Consider the following 16,743-nt stretch of genomic DNA (forward strand, 5'->3'; position numbering starts at 1 on the left):
GTTATCTTAAGACACTTTTACAAACATAGCAGGTGTAGACCGTACTCTGTTATATTATTAACAAAGACCCAACATCAAGACAGGATAAGATCCAGTCCCCTCTTACTGACCGACTCAATCTTATCTCATCTCAATCTGCCATGAGCATTGCACTTCGCAGTATTTAGCAAGTTACAGCGGCAAGGAAAAATTTTGTTTTTAACAGGCAGAAACCTCGAGCAGAACCAGACTCATGTTAGACAGCCATCTGCCTCGACCAAGTTGGGGTTGGAAAGAAGGATAGAGGAGAATAAGAGAGAGAGACAGCGATGACAGTGATGAGACGGGTAGTAGTAGTAGTAGTAGTAGTAGTAGTAGTAGTAGTAGTAGTAGTAGTAGTAGTAGTAGTAGTAACTAATAAATAAGAAGAATCACTAGTTGAGTTCCTTTGCAGGTGTTAGCTGTTTTTTTTAGTGCTTTAAAAACAGAGCTTTTCAAAGTGCTTCTATGTTGAAGAGAAAATATATATAATGTAACAAAATGAAAAATCAACCTGAACAAAATTGATTGGAATTGGCATTTATAGGCAGCATTTATCCATTTTTTTAATAAATAATAAATAAAAAAGACATTTCATATTCCCGAAGATGCATTTAATTTAATTGAGTCACTACACAAGTTTTACTTCAGCCTTCACTAATTGATGTCAAGAGAGGGAATTTACATTAATGACATTAGTTATAAATTAATTTGTTAGCATCTCTGTATTTACTTATCAATAATGCTAAGCAAGGTCAGAGGTATGATAAACACACCAAAAAACTAGACAGAGAAAAAGTTACATTATACCATTGATTGTTTCTTCATAGTTGTTCATGCATCTCTTTATTTATAAAGCAGTTATTTTAGAACATCTATTTTAAAGAAGATTATAGGAGATGAGATTAGCTTCTCGTCATAGATGATCCCTAGTTCTAATTTGCTTGTGTCACATTTTGTGTTTTCTCTGAGCAGGACTGTGATTTGGGATAGAAACAACACCAGCCCTCAGGGTCTCCAGGATGTAGCAGCTGCTCTGGAGAAGTAAGTGGCTCTGCCTGTACTTAACTGTGTGTGCATACGGCTAAGTAGATGATGCACTGCTGAACGGATGGATGAGTTGTAAGCTGTTGCAGCCCTGATGTTAGCTCAGTTCTGAACAGGAGGAAACCTTGAGGTGTGTTTACAGAGGAAGAGAAGTGGAGAGGATGAGAGGAAGGAAACCAGGCAGTGATAAACACAGGGAATAAAACAACAAAGAAAGAGAGAGAGAGGATGAGAGAGCAGAACAGGAGAAAAGTGCAATTCTTTAGTTTCAATACTCTGTGTGCTCATATGACACCATCCACCAAATCTGCTTTGGGGATTCATCTGTACATGCACCTCTTGTCTCTCTCATCGCCTCTCTCTGGTTATCATGTTTTCCCAGCAGCACATCTTTCCAATTCCCCTCTGAGTCTCTGTAATGCATTATTGAAATAACATTTCTTTTTCTCTTGCTCCTATTCCTATTCTGTACAGCAGTGCAGCTGTGTGTTTGTCTGTGTGTGTGAGTGAGTGCATTCTTACTCGCTTCAGTCGATTACTCCGGCCTCTTTTTATATAAGGAGGTGTTGGGCAATGTTTGACATTTTATTCTGAAAATGTTTGTCAGACTTTCAGTATTGAAAGGGAGAGCACACAAAGTCTCCTGCATTCAACAGAATAAACTGTTGAGATTTTCTACATGCATGCCATGAATCAACAAAGAAATGGTTTTACGCAATGCAATATTTCATAGGTTGATAAGTTGGTGTATCAAGAAAAAAGTTAAAAAATAATGAGCAGTTTTGAGTTTTCAATTTTTAATTGGACCAAATAAGTGGTCAGTATTTTAAAGCTTTTAATTTAACAGTGAAGTGAGGAAAACTGAGTGATTTCAAACCTGTTTCATATTCCAAACATTTGGCCCCGGTACATATAAACACAGCACATCAAAATAATCATGCTGTAAAAATGAAGAGCATCTTTACTAAGACTGGTGAAGAAGGGGTTAGTTTGTGGGAAGTTAAATTATGTCTCAGCTGTTTGAAGAGCAGATCTGTGAGTCTGAGAGATGAGAGAAGCCGTGTTCATACAGGAGTCGAGTTGTCATTAGTAATTGCACCATGTTGGTGGATGGTGCTTCACACACATGTTTATGTTTTATTAGGATGCCAGGTCTATTTGAGGTAAGATGAATCAGTTAATCATAAGGTTGAAAACCATCAAAATCCAGTGAAGGAAGACATGCAGCAAATGGTCAAGGCCGGGAGTCAAACCTGCGACCGCTGCAACGAGGACTATAATCTCTGTATATGGGGCGCGTGCTTAGACCTCTAGGGTAACAGCGCCCTGTAATGCCCTTATTTTATAACAGTATGTCTTCTCCTTTGAAGCAACATTTTTTTCCTCTTCATTTCATTTCCTAGTCTTCTCCATTATATTTTTAATAGAATTAATTTTAATACTGTCTGGTGAACCCTATTTCAAGGTCGGTCAACACTGTAATGATGCCTGTTCATTGCTCTGTAATTGCTGATGTCTTTGGACCTTTAAGTCATCTATCTGTACATCTTTTCACACATCTCTGACTCCTTTCCTTTCTCTTTAATGTAATAACACCTGTCTGGCTGTATGTCCATTAGGAATTTCACCATTCGTTTCATGCCCATCCCCATCATCGATGCTTCCCAGGCTTTGAAGGCCAGCCCGGAGAAAACTGAGGACGCCTTGCTAAGGGTACTTTCAGAAATGTTATCAGTTTCTGCAGCTTACAGCTGTTTTGTCATGTTTTAGCATAGAAATCATGCTGCACGCAACATGTAAAGGCTAAATCAAACAGAATAACTATCTTTGCATATTAATCACCTTGGTTAATTAACATGACGATTGATTTTTGTTTTTTTTTCATCTCAGATTGAGAACTATCTGTACAGGAACCATGAAACCAGAAAATACCTTCAGGAGCAGGCATATCGACTACAGCAAGGCATTGTAACCACAACTACACAACAGGTGTGTAAAAAAAATGAATAAAAAGAAAACAAAACAGAAACTGTATAAAGTGTAAATATAAGTTTTCCTGAAATACTTTAATATTTAACCCTAAGGAAAGTGTTTATCAATTTGAACACATGTTATTCATAAATGTGATCAACATGTTAATATAAAATTTTAATTTGTCATGTCTTTGTCTTCCAGATGATTGAAAGGATTTGTGTGAAGGTGCAGGACCACCTAAACTCACTGAGGAACTCAGAGACAGAGGCTATATTGGAGGATGTCAGGTCAGCAGAGAACCTCATCAAAGATGCCAGAAACTCTAAAACGGTGAGGAGAGACACATCTAACATTAGCCAAGCTGATGCATGAAAACTGAGAGGATTTATCTTCAGGACCTGAGGCCTGTCCACCCTAAACCATACATAGAAACCAGTTTATTTGTAACTTAAGTAGTGTCATTGTTTGGTTGCACCACAGACTTAAGGTTCATCTTAACTACTAGACTGTAAAGTCTAAACTAATCAAAATATTGTTGCAGGTATGACGTTTTTACTGAGTTTGGCCTATCAGGGAATAGCATTTTTCTTGATGGGGTGTTTAAGTGCTAACTCCTGTTGACCAAATTGCCTCTAAACAAGCTCACAGCTAATCATAACTGCAGTAACTTGCGTTAACTGACAAACAGCAGTATAAGGGTACGTTAAATATGACAAAGCATGTTGATATGGTGATGATTAATCTATAGTGTAAAATAACAACAGTGACATCGAGTGGTGAGATTGACAACTACAACATACTGTACACTAATATAGCGGTACTCTAATATTGTGCAGATGTACGGTAATTATCTCCACTCGTGGGAAACGAATGTGCGAGCTAAGATCAGAGTCATCATATGTTTATGATTAATGTAATCTATAATGGAGAGCATGTTGTCGACATCACAGCTGGTTGAACTCTCTGCTTCTCCTCATCCTTCAAATGATCCCATCTTTGAAAACAGTGCAACCAGTCTTTTACTTAGGACTTCACACCTACTCAGAGCTAGGTGTGAGATTTAAGATGTAACTTTTGCTAACATTCTAACTATCTCAGCTGGTGCAACGGCCAAAATGTTAGTAGAGTGTAAACTCCGTCCTATTTTAGAAGTTATGTTCAAACTAGGTTGCGTTTGAACTTACGCAAAGCTGGTGCAACCCAGTGCAGTTCTCTAATACCTTTGTTTATCTTCTATTTGATTATTTGTCCTCCTCTTTCTGTCTCTCAGCTTCTACCTAACCTCTACCACCTGGGATCAACAGCCAGAGAGGAGGTCAACAGCTCATCAGCAGGACCCATCCAGGAAAAACTAGAGTCTATGGCTGGGGAGGTGACGACTGTAATGGACCAACAACTGCAGGTATAATTATAACTTTCACCTTACAGATAGTAGAAAAATGGTTTTTTTGGCTTACACTAGAAATTACACACCAAAAATGAGACTCAAGACAAGTCTTAAGTTTAGTTTTATTTCAATCTAAAATCCTGTATGTTATCTAAAGATAAGATCAAAAGTATTGCATCTACAAACTGTATCAAAATACCACATTCAGTACTCTTTGTGTACAGGGTCTGTTGGTATAAAATAGATAAATCAAGATAAATGGTACCACCTGCGGAAGAATTAAAAACTGAAGAGATTTTCTCAGACACTTTTATGCAGTATATTATTTTTTTATTAGTAGGCTCTGTTTCAAAAGCACTGTTACAATGCCACAAGACAGCTACTTATGAAAATATTATGTGTGACTTCTATAAACAATAAGGTCAAAAGATGCTCATGATAATCCATCTCGTATCTTCATCCCTCCAGACTCTATTAGAGTCCATGGTAGAAGCTGCAGAGTCTCTGTGTCCTCACGTGATGAAGAGGAGTAATCTTCGCCCTGAGTTAATGAAGGCCAGCTCAGCTAAGATGGTCGTGCCCAAAAGTTTTGTTACCAAAACCCTCCTGGAGCAGTCTGGAGTAGATATCATCAACAAGATCAGGTATGTGTGTTAAACAGTGTTGAGTCAATCGTGATCAGAGCTTATTCCCATTAACTGATGCTTTGCTGCCTGACCATAATTCACTCTCTCCCACTCTCACTCTCTCTGTCAGTGAGGTGAAGCTGAGTCTAGCGTCTTTCCTGTCAGATCGCATTGTGGATGAGATTTTGGAGTCTCTGTCCTCTTCCCAAATAACTCTGGTAAGATTGAAGTCAACAGAACTCCAAACTGGATAGTAGATTTTTTAAATCCATGTTTTATTCAAATTGCTTAAGTATAATGTTCTGGTGACGTTTCATTTAACCATTTCTAAATTGTAGTTTTTGTATCTTTGTCAACTGCTTGTTAAGTTTTGATCTTTCTTACTTTCTTTTTAAATATCCCCATCTCCGTTCCATCCCATAATCCCCTTTCTTCTAATTTCTTCTCATCAATCTCTTCCCCTCACCTTCTCACAACCCACATCTTCTTTCAATTACATATCTGCTCCCGGTTATTTCTCCTTTCTTCAGGCGGATCATTTGGTGCGGAGAGGTCGCCCTTTGGTGCAACAGGATTCGGTGGATCTGGATGTCCCAGAGGAGAAAATTCCTAAACGAGCATCAACAGAAATACTGGAGGCTGAGAGGCTGGATGACCTAGAGACATGCATGGTAGGTTTGGATAGCCAGGATATATATGTGTGTACAGTAGTTTGAGCCCAGCTAGACAGAAGTTCAACACAATTCTGTAGCAGAGGGTGGGTATGGAGTAGTCAAATTCGTTCTCAATTTAGTGCTCTTTTATATATTGATTTAGCTGTAACATTACATAATACAAGCAATGGCACCAGGCTTAAAAATGTAATGTAGAGGACATTGTGTGTACTTATCATATCTATAATAAGAAAGAGCTTTAATCTGCAGGACACAAAGGGAGAGGTGAAAGATTTGAAAATGGTCTGAGATGAGGTGTGATTTTTTTATTTTTTATATATTTGTAGGTAAAGAGGATCAGTATGTGACTTTTGATTTATAGCAGCTGCAGACTGCATGTTCCTCTGTCTCTGGTCATGTCTGTTTCTTCTTCTTTCCCTATTGTTTTACTGAATTCTTCTTTCTCCTGTTTCACATTAAAAGAGCTTTTATATGGTTAGGGTTAGAGAGCCCATGGTTTTCCCAAGCGGCAACCTCCGGTCACTAGAATTGAAGCCAATGAAGAAGTGTTAAAAACTGCAGTTTCTCAAGTGTCCGCTTGAGGCTGGCTCTGGAAATACCGGTAACCACATACACACCAATTCAGAAAAGCTGATCTTTACAGCAGAAATAAACATGTTTACAGCCTGGTACAAAAAATGAATTTAGTCTGAGTAGCTCATTTCTTAATCAGCACATACTTTGCGGGGGGGTGAATTTTTTCATAACATGGCAGTTTCGAAGGTATTAAGATTGATTGACAGGCGGGAACACTGTAGCTGTTGGCTAGGATGTTAAAAGCCCGCCTAACTCACACGAGCTCGACAGCAGTAAGTTTGAGTTCAGCATTTCCAATATGCCTCCCGCTGACGATTGGCTTTAAAGCAGCGCTTAAGGGGCTCCGTTGGCCTAGCGGTCTAAGTGCGCCCCATATATAGAGGCTATAGTGCTCATCACAGAGGACACAGGTTCGATTCCAGCCTCGACCATTTGCTGCATGTCTTCCCCAACTATCTACTCCCCACATTTCCTGCCTCTCTCCAACTGTCCTGTTCATTAAAGATGAAAATGCCCAAATATATAACTTTAAAAAAACACATGGGTGACTTCACGGATACTACGTCCATTATTTATACAGTCTATGGGTTTTCCCAACCATCTCTTTCATTTTTGTCTTCTCTTTGCCTTACTGTGTGTTGTCTTTCTTCCTCTTCAATCTTCTCTTCCTTCTCGTATCACCTTTGCTCCATGGAGACTTTGTGCTGCACCAGTGTGAGTACTTCAGGACTGTCTCTCTTTGCTCTTCTTTACATCTACTCTCTTTTCATCTGGCTTTACCTTTTTCTGTCTGTCCTCACTGTACCTGCCTGTGATACTGTTCTCTCTGCTGCAGCTTGTCCATAGCACAAAGACCATTTTGTATTTGCATATTTGATCAATTTATGATTTTATGTAATTTATTATAAAAATGGCATATAAAGATGAGGTGTGAATACCAAATGATTTATTCATATAACACTTCCTCACTTAAAGGGTAACTAAACCCCAGAGTCTCCATGAATTGTATCTACTTTGGAATTTCAAAAATTTGAAGTTGATGTATCAACATTGACGGGGTGGGGGGAGTGGGGAGGGGGGGTGAAAACATGCCCACTCACTCCTTAATGCATTTACTATGAGCTGCAGCATCATATACACACACAGAGATATCAGCAGAGCAGAGCTAAGAGCTCAATCCAAGAATGTTTCCCAAAGCCCTAAATATTTTTGATTATTGATATAACTCTATGTCAATCTCTTCAGTCTCACTGACAAATCAATAGAGAAAGTTTATTAATAAGGAAATATCGCCATCTGTTGTTATGTCCGAACTGCCTCAGGGTAATCTGTGATCTGTGGGGAGCTGTTGTTGTTGTTGTTGTTGATGTTGTTGTGATCACTGTATTACCACGGTGAGCATGTCAGAGACAAGCTAATTAGCCTGTGGACTAATGAAATGAACGTTGGGATTTTAACAGCTAATCCTCATCAGCCTCATCCACAGACAGGGGATCGGCGGCTGCTTGTAGCAGAGAGTGCATGAAGTGATATATGTAATTAGAAAAATTATTTTGCAGTAGCCGAGTTTCAACCTGTAGATGGCAGTCTCTCCAAACATTATTAACACAATTTGAGGAATTGTAATACTTTAAGTGGCATTGGGGTTTAGTTACTCTTTAATCCAAGAATTATATTTAACAAATTCAGACAATTTAAAATGTATATTTCTTATAATATATGCACTACTTGTCACCACTCAGAGCACTTAATGTTTTCACCTGAATGAAATGTGCTTAATAATATGATGTTCTTTTGGTATGTTTATCAAAACAACCAAATATTGTGTTTTACAATACAATATAAGAAACACCATGTAGCAGGGTGCTACTGTTTTCATTCTTTACCAACTTATAAAGGTAGTGGAATACATTTTTTTTTTTCCTTTTATAATACAACATTTTTCTCTGCTTTACATTTTAGGATAAACAATGAAGTAAAACTAAAATTTGGAAAAATAATTTAGATTAAATTAGATATTGTTGGACTTTTTTGATTTAATTAAGTAATATTTTGTCTGACAGACAATACAATCTGGTGTAATTGTAAATAAACTTTGTACCGAACCCAGCAGCTCCAAAGCTAGTTTAGATTCTTGCTGATCATGTGTTAGTCTGGAAAATCAAGATTGATCATGTGTTCTCCTCTTTCAGATGACCCCTAAGACCAAGAGGAAAAGCATCCACAGCAGAATGCTTCGACCTGTGTCTCGTGCCTTTGGTAAGCAGTGTCATATTTTCAAGTTCATATTTTACATAATATCTTTAAACAAAAACATTTTTTTGCTCTTTATTATGGCCTATGTATGGCTATTACTCTACTACCCTTTTTAACAATGAATATCATTATTTGATACTGATGCTACTTAGACTTATTGACAGGTAAGAGTGCACATGCACATGAGATACCCATCCAATTACAAACCTCAGACTTCCTGTCCATCCTGCAGAGATGGAGTTTGACCTGGACAAGGCCCTGGAGGATGTCCCTATTCACATGGAGGACACCTCTTCTAGGACTCCACCTACTCCCTCTCAAAATCTGCCAAAACTGGAGCACCGTACACCCGGGGCAATGGTGGAGCTTCCGTCTGAAGAAGAAAAGAAGCTGCAGCATTTCACTAAACTGCGACCCCGACGGAACAAGAAAATGAATTCCAGCAAAGTACCTGTGAGTAAACTTCAGTGGATCTCTCAAGTTCAATTAAAAACACTTGTAACATCAACAGAGGGTTCCTTTTTGTTTTCTTGCAACATGAAATAATGACTGAAAAAACAGGTTAAGACACTGTAGCATGATATTCTTCAATTCCCCCTTTCAGCAAATAAACATGGCTCCATCTCAGGATGGAGAACAGAATGGCCTCATGGGAAGGGTGGATGAAGGTGTGGATGAGTTCTTCTCCACAAAAGTCACCAAGATGGATTCCAAGTAAGGATTGTGCTTAAGTTTGCTTTTCTTGTAAAAGTGCATTACATTTTTTCATTCAGATGTATTAAAACGTTGTTTTTCCAAATATTTATCGCACCCATCTTTTTAACTTCTCTGTCCTCCTGTCTCATCTCAGACGTTCCCTGAAGAGTTCAGAATCTCAGGATGGAGAGAAGAAGAAAAGCAAAGGAGGATTCCTCAACCTCATCAAGCGTTCCACCAAATCAGACAAATCAGATAAGTCTGAGAAAAACCAGCCGCCCCTGTCATCCACTACAGCCTCAATACCAGCTTCTACAATCCCTGAGGAGCCCTCCTCACCAAAACAGGCAGTAAAGAGCCCAGCACCTGAGCCAAAGTCTAGGTAATCATTGACTAGTATAGTAAATAGTATTTTTATGTTATAGAGCAATCCACTGTGATTAACCGAGTACTTCTTAAGTTTACCAGTCTTTCTAACAGTTCATGTGTTCATTGTAGAGATTCCTCTAGCCGCTCACAGCCCGCAGACTACAGCAGCAGCTCTGACCGCTCAGAGGAACTGAGGACACCTGACTCCATTGATGAGCCCTGGGAGACTTCAGATGGCCGGGGCAGCCCTCAGGGAGGAAGGAGGTACCCAGGGCTGCAGATGATGGGAAGTGGCCTACTGGCAGAAATGAAGGCCAAGCAGGAGAGGAGAGCACACAAGGTTAGGAAGGTTAAGAAAGTAAGCTCAGGTGGTCCAAGAAGAAAGGAGAAACTTAAAAGGACATAATAACCTGCACCTGCTACTCAAATACTAGGTCCTAATTTACAGCATATTTTCCAGACATTTACTTTATTTGTGTAGCCCCAACTCCCATCTATTTTGAATAAAGGATGTACAGTATATGCTTTAATGTTAAAGTTCTAGAAAAGTAGTTTCATTGTGAAACTGAAACAATGGTATTTTTTTGCAGTATTTTAGTTATTTTTCTTATATTGACTAATTAAAGATTCGGTTAATGATAACTACAAAAGTAAGATTGCATGATAGGATGTGAAAGATGCTTTATTGTGCAAAATTTGTGATCGTTTTCACATTTATTTTTGTTGTGACAAATATATTTAAGATAAAATCTGTTAAATCTAAATGTTAAATATAAATGTAAATGTTGACTATAAATCCAAATGTTAAATCTGATTATCAAATGTTAGATCTGATTTTGTTTGTTTAAGACTTTTTTGTTAATTAAATAATTCCTTATAAGTTCTTTCATAGTTTCGATTACTTCAGTATAAATCTACAGTGTTTAAAATAATTAAGACAAATAAAAACCCTTGAATGAGAAGGTGTTTCCAAACTTTTTACTGGTAGTGTATTCACAATAAAATAGTTTTTACTATTCAGCTGTAATACTTTGGGGATGTAATGTTTTTTATATTGAAAATGTAATATTTGTTTCTGTGTCTCCTCCAGTCTTCCAGCCCTGACAGGCCTGACAGCAATGCAAAGGGTGAGCTTGTTTTGTTAAGATAAACACAAGAAGGTTTGATAGAGGTGCAATTTTAAATAATAAAAAGACAAATGATATCAACCTAACTGTTGGTGATTAATTTAGATCGCAGTTGGTCAGGAAATTGTACTTTTGCTGTTCTTATTCAAGGGCTTAGGTTCATACAGTACACTACAATCATGTGGGGAATGCATTATTTTTAAAACAAACTTTTGCATGTCTTTGTTGGATGTTCAAAAGCCATAGCTCAGCCCACTGTTTTAGAAAGCATGTCTCCGTGTGGGTCAATTAATAAACCTGAACCCTCTCCTGCATCTCCAGAGAAAACACCTCCTTGTGTTGAGACCAAGCCTGAGCCAGCTCCCCGTCTCAGGGCAACATCTTCCTCGAGTTCCTCTGGTGTACCAGTGAGTCCGAAACCCCCGATGCCACAGGGGGCAAAGCCTGCTCTGGCTGCGCGACCCACAATCCCCCAGAAACCGAGGAGCGCTAGCAGCAGCAGCACCAAGAGTATAGGTAGAGTGCAAGCATTTAAACACTCAGTAAGATATGATAATATTACCCCATTAGTTAAGTTTGTATTTTGTAAGGCTCTGAAACCAGCAGATAAATGAAAAAACAAGAAGCTCTCATTAACCAGTATCAGGAACAGCAAAAGGGTATCTGAATCAGAGTATCAGAACATTCATATACATGACATTTGACAGAAAATTGTAATTCAGTTTGTACATCATGCGTTTTAAATTTGTTTCCTGGTTATTTTACTTGCAGATGAGGGTCCAGACTCCCCTAGCAGTGGCAGCTTGTCTCCAAAAGTCACAACTCTTCCTCCCACGCTGAAGAGGATGCAGCCAGAAAAAGAGAAAGATGGACAGACAAGTCTGCAGTCAGCAAGCAAAACCACACAGGATGGTAGGTTTGCTGATCAACAGATTGTCTACTGATTTGAAACTTTCACCTCACACATCAGCAGCTGCCTTGTTTTCTGTTACCTGAAGCCTGTCCTTGCTTGCTTAAGCCATTGCTCACTTCTCGTGGACACACTGATTTTATTTGAAGAAAGGTCCTGTTTGCTTTGTTCTCATGGAGGCAGACTGTCTGTCTACATTCACAATGTGTCACACTGATAGATTCAGGTCACACTTCTTTCATCCATTAAAACTAGTTCATTATGTAATGGATGATCAGGCAGCTGGAAGATCTTTTTTTATTTTTTTATTTATTCCCTTTTCTCAGATTTTCTTTTTATTACACCCTATCTTCCTTTTTTGTGTCTCTTATCAGTGACACCTTTGAGTATTTTGTTATAAGTTTTTATCTCAAGTCATTTACCACCTCTAATACATGTTCACAAGCATGATTCTTGCTTTCTGGTAAGTTTATATTCTTTCTTTTTTTGTCTTTTATTTATTTTTTTAAATCCTCAATGCAAGTTAGATTCCCTTTACTCAGTGCAGACAGTGTAATCTAAGAACCTCCGCTCCATTAGAAGGAAAAGCTTTTAACATAGAAAGAAAGGCTTCCCCGCTCAGAAATGTATACAGTGGGTACGGAGAGTATTCAGACCCCTTCACTTTTTTTTACATTTTGTTATGTTACAGCCTTATTCCAAAATGGATTAAATTGTTTTTTTCCCTCAACACAAAATACTCCATAATGACAAAGTAAAAAATGTTTTTAGAAAGTTTTGCACATTAATTGAAAATAAAATGTTCAAATATCGCAGTGACAGATTTGCATAAAATTTCAGTTACTAAGTTTAGCAAACATTTAAAAAACAGTTTCAGGCTTGAAACAATAAAATGATCAAAGCTGTGCAGTTTATACTGCTTCAGTATGTGGCAGTGATGCCATCTCCTGGGTTTTTTATCCATTATCTTTAAGGCTTGGTTATACAGAGATGATACAGGCTTAATCAAGGTCAAGGGAGTTTGGCTTCACACTGTGACGCAATAAGACATGTGAAAAAAATCATTGCATGCTATGCTGCTTTGATTGGTATATGACGCCTAATTAACTTGAAGCAATTAGGAATTATTTTGACTGTCTTGTTATTTTTTTGACATAGTTGTCAAATTTGAGTCTGGAATCTAAAAATTAAAATTCATCTCCCATTACAATGTCTTCTCCTTGAACTTTAACACTGCGTTTTGGTTTCTACTGGGTTTTTTTTTTGGGTTTTTTTTATATTTTGAAAAAGTTGATTATTTTATCCCTTTGCTCTCCCGCATTTTCTCCTTTGTTTCAAACAATGTCAATACTTTCCATCATTTTCCTCTTTGCAATCTGCTTTTTACTCTCTCTGTTTTTAGTGAAACCAGGGTCTGTGTCAGACTCGGTCCAGAGACCCAGTCCTTTCCGGACCAACTCTGAGGATCACAGCTCCCTCAAGACCAAGGACCAACCTCCAAACCGAGACAAGGACAAGACATCGAGCAAGAAGTCATCAGACTCTGGGGAGGAGGCAGACAAAGACTTTATTTTGATATGAGTGAGACAAATGTGTTGACAAGCCTCACATTTTCCTTTTTTAAGATTAACTTAAGGGCAATCTTGTCAGCATGTTTTCATTTATATTGGAGGTTTTTCCTGTCTGACCACAATATACAAGTCATTCTTGGTTTGCAGAAAGACCTGCTGAAATATCAGGTAACACACTGTTAGTCCATTTTTCAGTAATAACAAGTCACTGAGTAAACCAAACCTAAGAGCTTCCTTCTCACTAACAGCCTTTTGTAACAAGCCTGCTGTATGGTGAAAACATTACGTCTCTAACAAAAAATCTATCAGAGAGGATTCGAGGGAATGGGTACGAGGTTAATTAAGCTTTGAATTGAATTTTAAGTTTTGGAAACCATGTGAAAAAAGAGACTTGATGCTTTTAGGAAATAGCAGACTTTTTTTGTGCTAAAGACAGAAACAGACTGTGAAAAATAAGAATAAATGTAAAATCTTTCATTATCTTATGTCTTGTTGCCATAAGTTTCAGTAGCTAGTTAGTTTTCCAGGGACCAAAACCACAGAACAATAAAACCAGGATCACTGTACTGTACTTGGACTCAAACCAGACCAAGAGTCCATGCCATTCTTTTCCTTCTCGATATATTTGTATAGATTTTTCTATTTGCTATTTTCAGTATGTGCAACTTTTTTCTGGACTTCAGCTAGTCTAAACTCATTATGCAATTTATCTTTTCTTTTCAGGAAAATACAGGTTCAGCTGAGACTGTCGGCAAATCATTAATCACACCTACACATTTAATGTAGCTTTCGTAACAGTAAAACTGCAGGTCACTATGAGGAGGCTAACTGGTCTGAATACAGCCTGAATGGACCCAAATTTGACTCTGTGGTAGAGATTCGGAGTGACCTTTGGAAGTGTAGCTTTGAGAGGACTGTAGTACACTTAAACTTCACTGATAACCAACCAATAAGGCTTCAGCACTGTTACTGTGTTTGCACTTCTATCTGATGAAACCTTTAAATTACAGACAACTTTATTCATACTGCCAACTGAGGTACAAAGTATGTGTCTGTTGTTAGAGTGCCACCATTGTCATAAGCGAAACCTGACCAAAACATTTGAATCAAGCAGCTTAATGTCTTGCAGGTAATTGTTAAAAAATGAAATGATTGAATTTTAAACTGTATGCCAGTGTGTGCCACAGTCACATAGATTCTAACCTGCTCACATAGGCAGATCCCAGCAAGTGGATTAACATTCTTCTGATGTACTAATGGTCCATTGAAGGCAAAGAACTAACTTAAAAAGAGGAATGCCATGGAGAACCAGCTGAAAGGTGATTCAAATCCCATTTCATCTGCTGATTTGATCCAGAATCTGACATAAACTTATCCAGTATGTTCTTTGTGTAGAAGCAGGACACTGAGGGAACTCCAGCATTTAAACACTCTCTCTCCTCAGTCAACAGACTTGATCTTCAGTGCTTTGTAACTCAGTCCACTTTCCCTCTATTCTGTGTAAAACACTGCATTTACCACAAAGGAAAATTATCAGCAATCTGACTGCTGTAGTTGAAAAATAAATACTTATGCAGTGCCTGAAGAGAAAGTGGACTGAGGGTGGCTATATTCTGTGAGTAGCTTTTTCAGGTGCTGATTGCTAATAAAACACCACAGGTCTCAGGCCAACTCCACTTATCTTTGTCTTTTAAGAGCAAGTTGTGTCCTTTTAACGCTGCTGCAAAATTAGAAAACAGGATCTGAAGTAATTATTTAATTTGAAATTGATCATGATTGTGTTATTAATTGACAAGTAGAAAAAAAATCTTAATTTAATCAGTTTTGACCCAATGCATCTGATAGTTTTCTCTGACATAAAACCATGCTTCCTCTCTTCATCTGTACGTTTGGACAGACATAGAGCCGTTGTATTAGAAAATGCTGAATTCATGATGCAGCATAAGTAAAGTCTTTACAATTTTCAAATGATAAATACTATCAGTATGCAACTGAGAACTTTGACTGAGAAGCTTTTACTCAGATTTTCCCAGAAATGGAAACACATTCTGACCCTTTACACCAGTCCAAAAATCCAGAGACATCTATACATACTTTAATATACTCCAACTCTTATACAAGCAGCAACACAGACCTACAACCACTATGAGTAATGGCATCATACTGCATATAAATAAGTCAGCATTATTACCCATCAAACTAATATTTCAGTCTACCAGCTTCATAATTACTTTTCTTTTGACAATGTGGTTGATGTCTGTCAAAGTGTGCTGCAACTTTAACTTGAAATCTGCACTAACCCTCTTTCTTACATGTAGTGTGAAGGGGCACACCTTGAATTCAACTTTACTGTACTGTACCAGTCTTATTAAAGTCAGGGCCAAAGGTCTCACTAGTGCACCTTTCCTATAGTGTATGTTATTGTCTTGTTGAATGATTTAAAAAAAACAAAAACATTTTGCTCCTTTATCATTAATAATGGCTTAATGGGAATAACACTTTTTCCTGTAAATAGTTGATCCGTCTCTGATGTCAACAGCTGCTTTGGCTTTCTGTCTCAGTCTCAAAAGTCAGACTTTATTTTTATTTAATAAAAGTTCCAGGACACAGGAAAAATACTTCAGTCAGGTGCTGTACTGCGTTCACTGTTTTTTCCTGGCAAAGGGAGGTAACACAGTGGGGGTCATGTTTTCCTCCATTTTGGGGTTTCAGAAGCAGCTGGCTGTGTTTCTGTCGAGATGTTTGAAAGAATGATGATGAGGACTTCCTGTTTTAGCCTGAAAATGAGCATCCACTTCCTTTCTGATGGTGCACGGAAATGGAGAAAGTGAAAATAAACAGTCTAGACTCCTGAGTCTATATGTATGTGTGTGACTGCATGATGTGAGTTGTACTGTATGTATATATGTGCTTTCATACACATAGGAGTGTGCGTGTGTATATATGTATGTGTATTATACACACATGTAACATTCACACTGTGACTAATCACACTCCTATCCGATGACTGCTAATCCTCTGTATATTGTTTTGGTACTAAGTACACTACTATACTAGGGGTTTGTTTGTAACTTATTTGGAATAAAAACTGCGGCCGGTGATGTCTAACTTTCTCTTGTCTCTCCTCTCACATGTACATTGTGTTCATAAATGTAGAATTTAATTCTTTGTATGTATTAATTTGTTATCACATGTAATTAATTTTATGTTACTTTCATCATGATTCATAGAAAAGAAACATGATGCAGAACAATGACTGTTTTCCTTGAGCCAGAAAAAAAATTACAAATGACATGTTGCTCATTATTTGTTCCATTTTTTCATGATCAATACGTTCTGCAGGTGTTTGACATTTCTTCATGTTGATGTTAATATTGATTAAAATAATTTTACAGGCTTGAAAATCTGTGCATTGTTTCCTTTTGTAACTGCTGTGAAATATGTCTCATGCAGCGTTATTGTACCACCACTAGGTGGTATATTCACTTTATTCTTTCCCTTTTCATTCTTTC

The 16,743-nt window shown here is 37.8% G+C and overlaps 1 protein-coding gene across 3 annotated transcripts in view; it reads left to right on the forward strand.

Annotated features, from left to right (window-relative positions):
* LOC117822922 (F-actin-uncapping protein LRRC16A-like) overlaps window positions 1–16,635 on the forward strand; it is a 90,217-nt gene extending 73,582 nt beyond the window's left edge. For 2 of the 3 annotated variants that reach the window (XM_034697880.1, XM_034697879.1), the window contains exons 22-38: window positions 994–1,062; window positions 2,685–2,778; window positions 2,956–3,054; window positions 3,241–3,369; window positions 4,310–4,441; window positions 4,895–5,070; window positions 5,183–5,270; window positions 5,583–5,723; window positions 8,495–8,561; window positions 8,791–9,011; window positions 9,163–9,272; window positions 9,409–9,636; window positions 9,753–9,963; window positions 10,714–10,750; window positions 11,072–11,266; window positions 11,522–11,662; window positions 13,063–16,395. In XM_034697880.1, coding sequence (XP_034553771.1) covers window positions 994–1,062; window positions 2,685–2,778; window positions 2,956–3,054; window positions 3,241–3,369; window positions 4,310–4,441; window positions 4,895–5,070; window positions 5,183–5,270; window positions 5,583–5,723; window positions 8,495–8,561; window positions 8,791–9,011; window positions 9,163–9,272; window positions 9,409–9,636; window positions 9,753–9,963; window positions 10,714–10,750; window positions 11,072–11,266; window positions 11,522–11,662; window positions 13,063–13,241 — 2,317 coding nt within the window. In that variant the 3' untranslated portion in view covers window positions 13,242–16,395. Of the gene's footprint in view, window positions 1–993; window positions 1,063–2,684; window positions 2,779–2,955; window positions 3,055–3,240; window positions 3,370–4,309; window positions 4,442–4,894; window positions 5,071–5,182; window positions 5,271–5,582; window positions 5,724–8,494; window positions 8,562–8,790; window positions 9,012–9,162; window positions 9,273–9,408; window positions 9,637–9,752; window positions 9,964–10,713; window positions 10,751–11,071; window positions 11,267–11,521; window positions 11,663–13,062 lie in introns of all 3 variants that reach the window. The other variant, XM_034697878.1, reaches the window with a different exon arrangement.
* The last annotated feature ends 108 nt before the right edge of the window (window positions 16,636–16,743 follow it).

Source organism: Notolabrus celidotus, chromosome 12 (genome assembly GCF_009762535.1).
Source record: "Notolabrus celidotus isolate fNotCel1 chromosome 12, fNotCel1.pri, whole genome shotgun sequence".
NCBI lineage: Eukaryota > Metazoa > Chordata > Actinopteri > Labriformes > Labridae > Notolabrus > Notolabrus celidotus.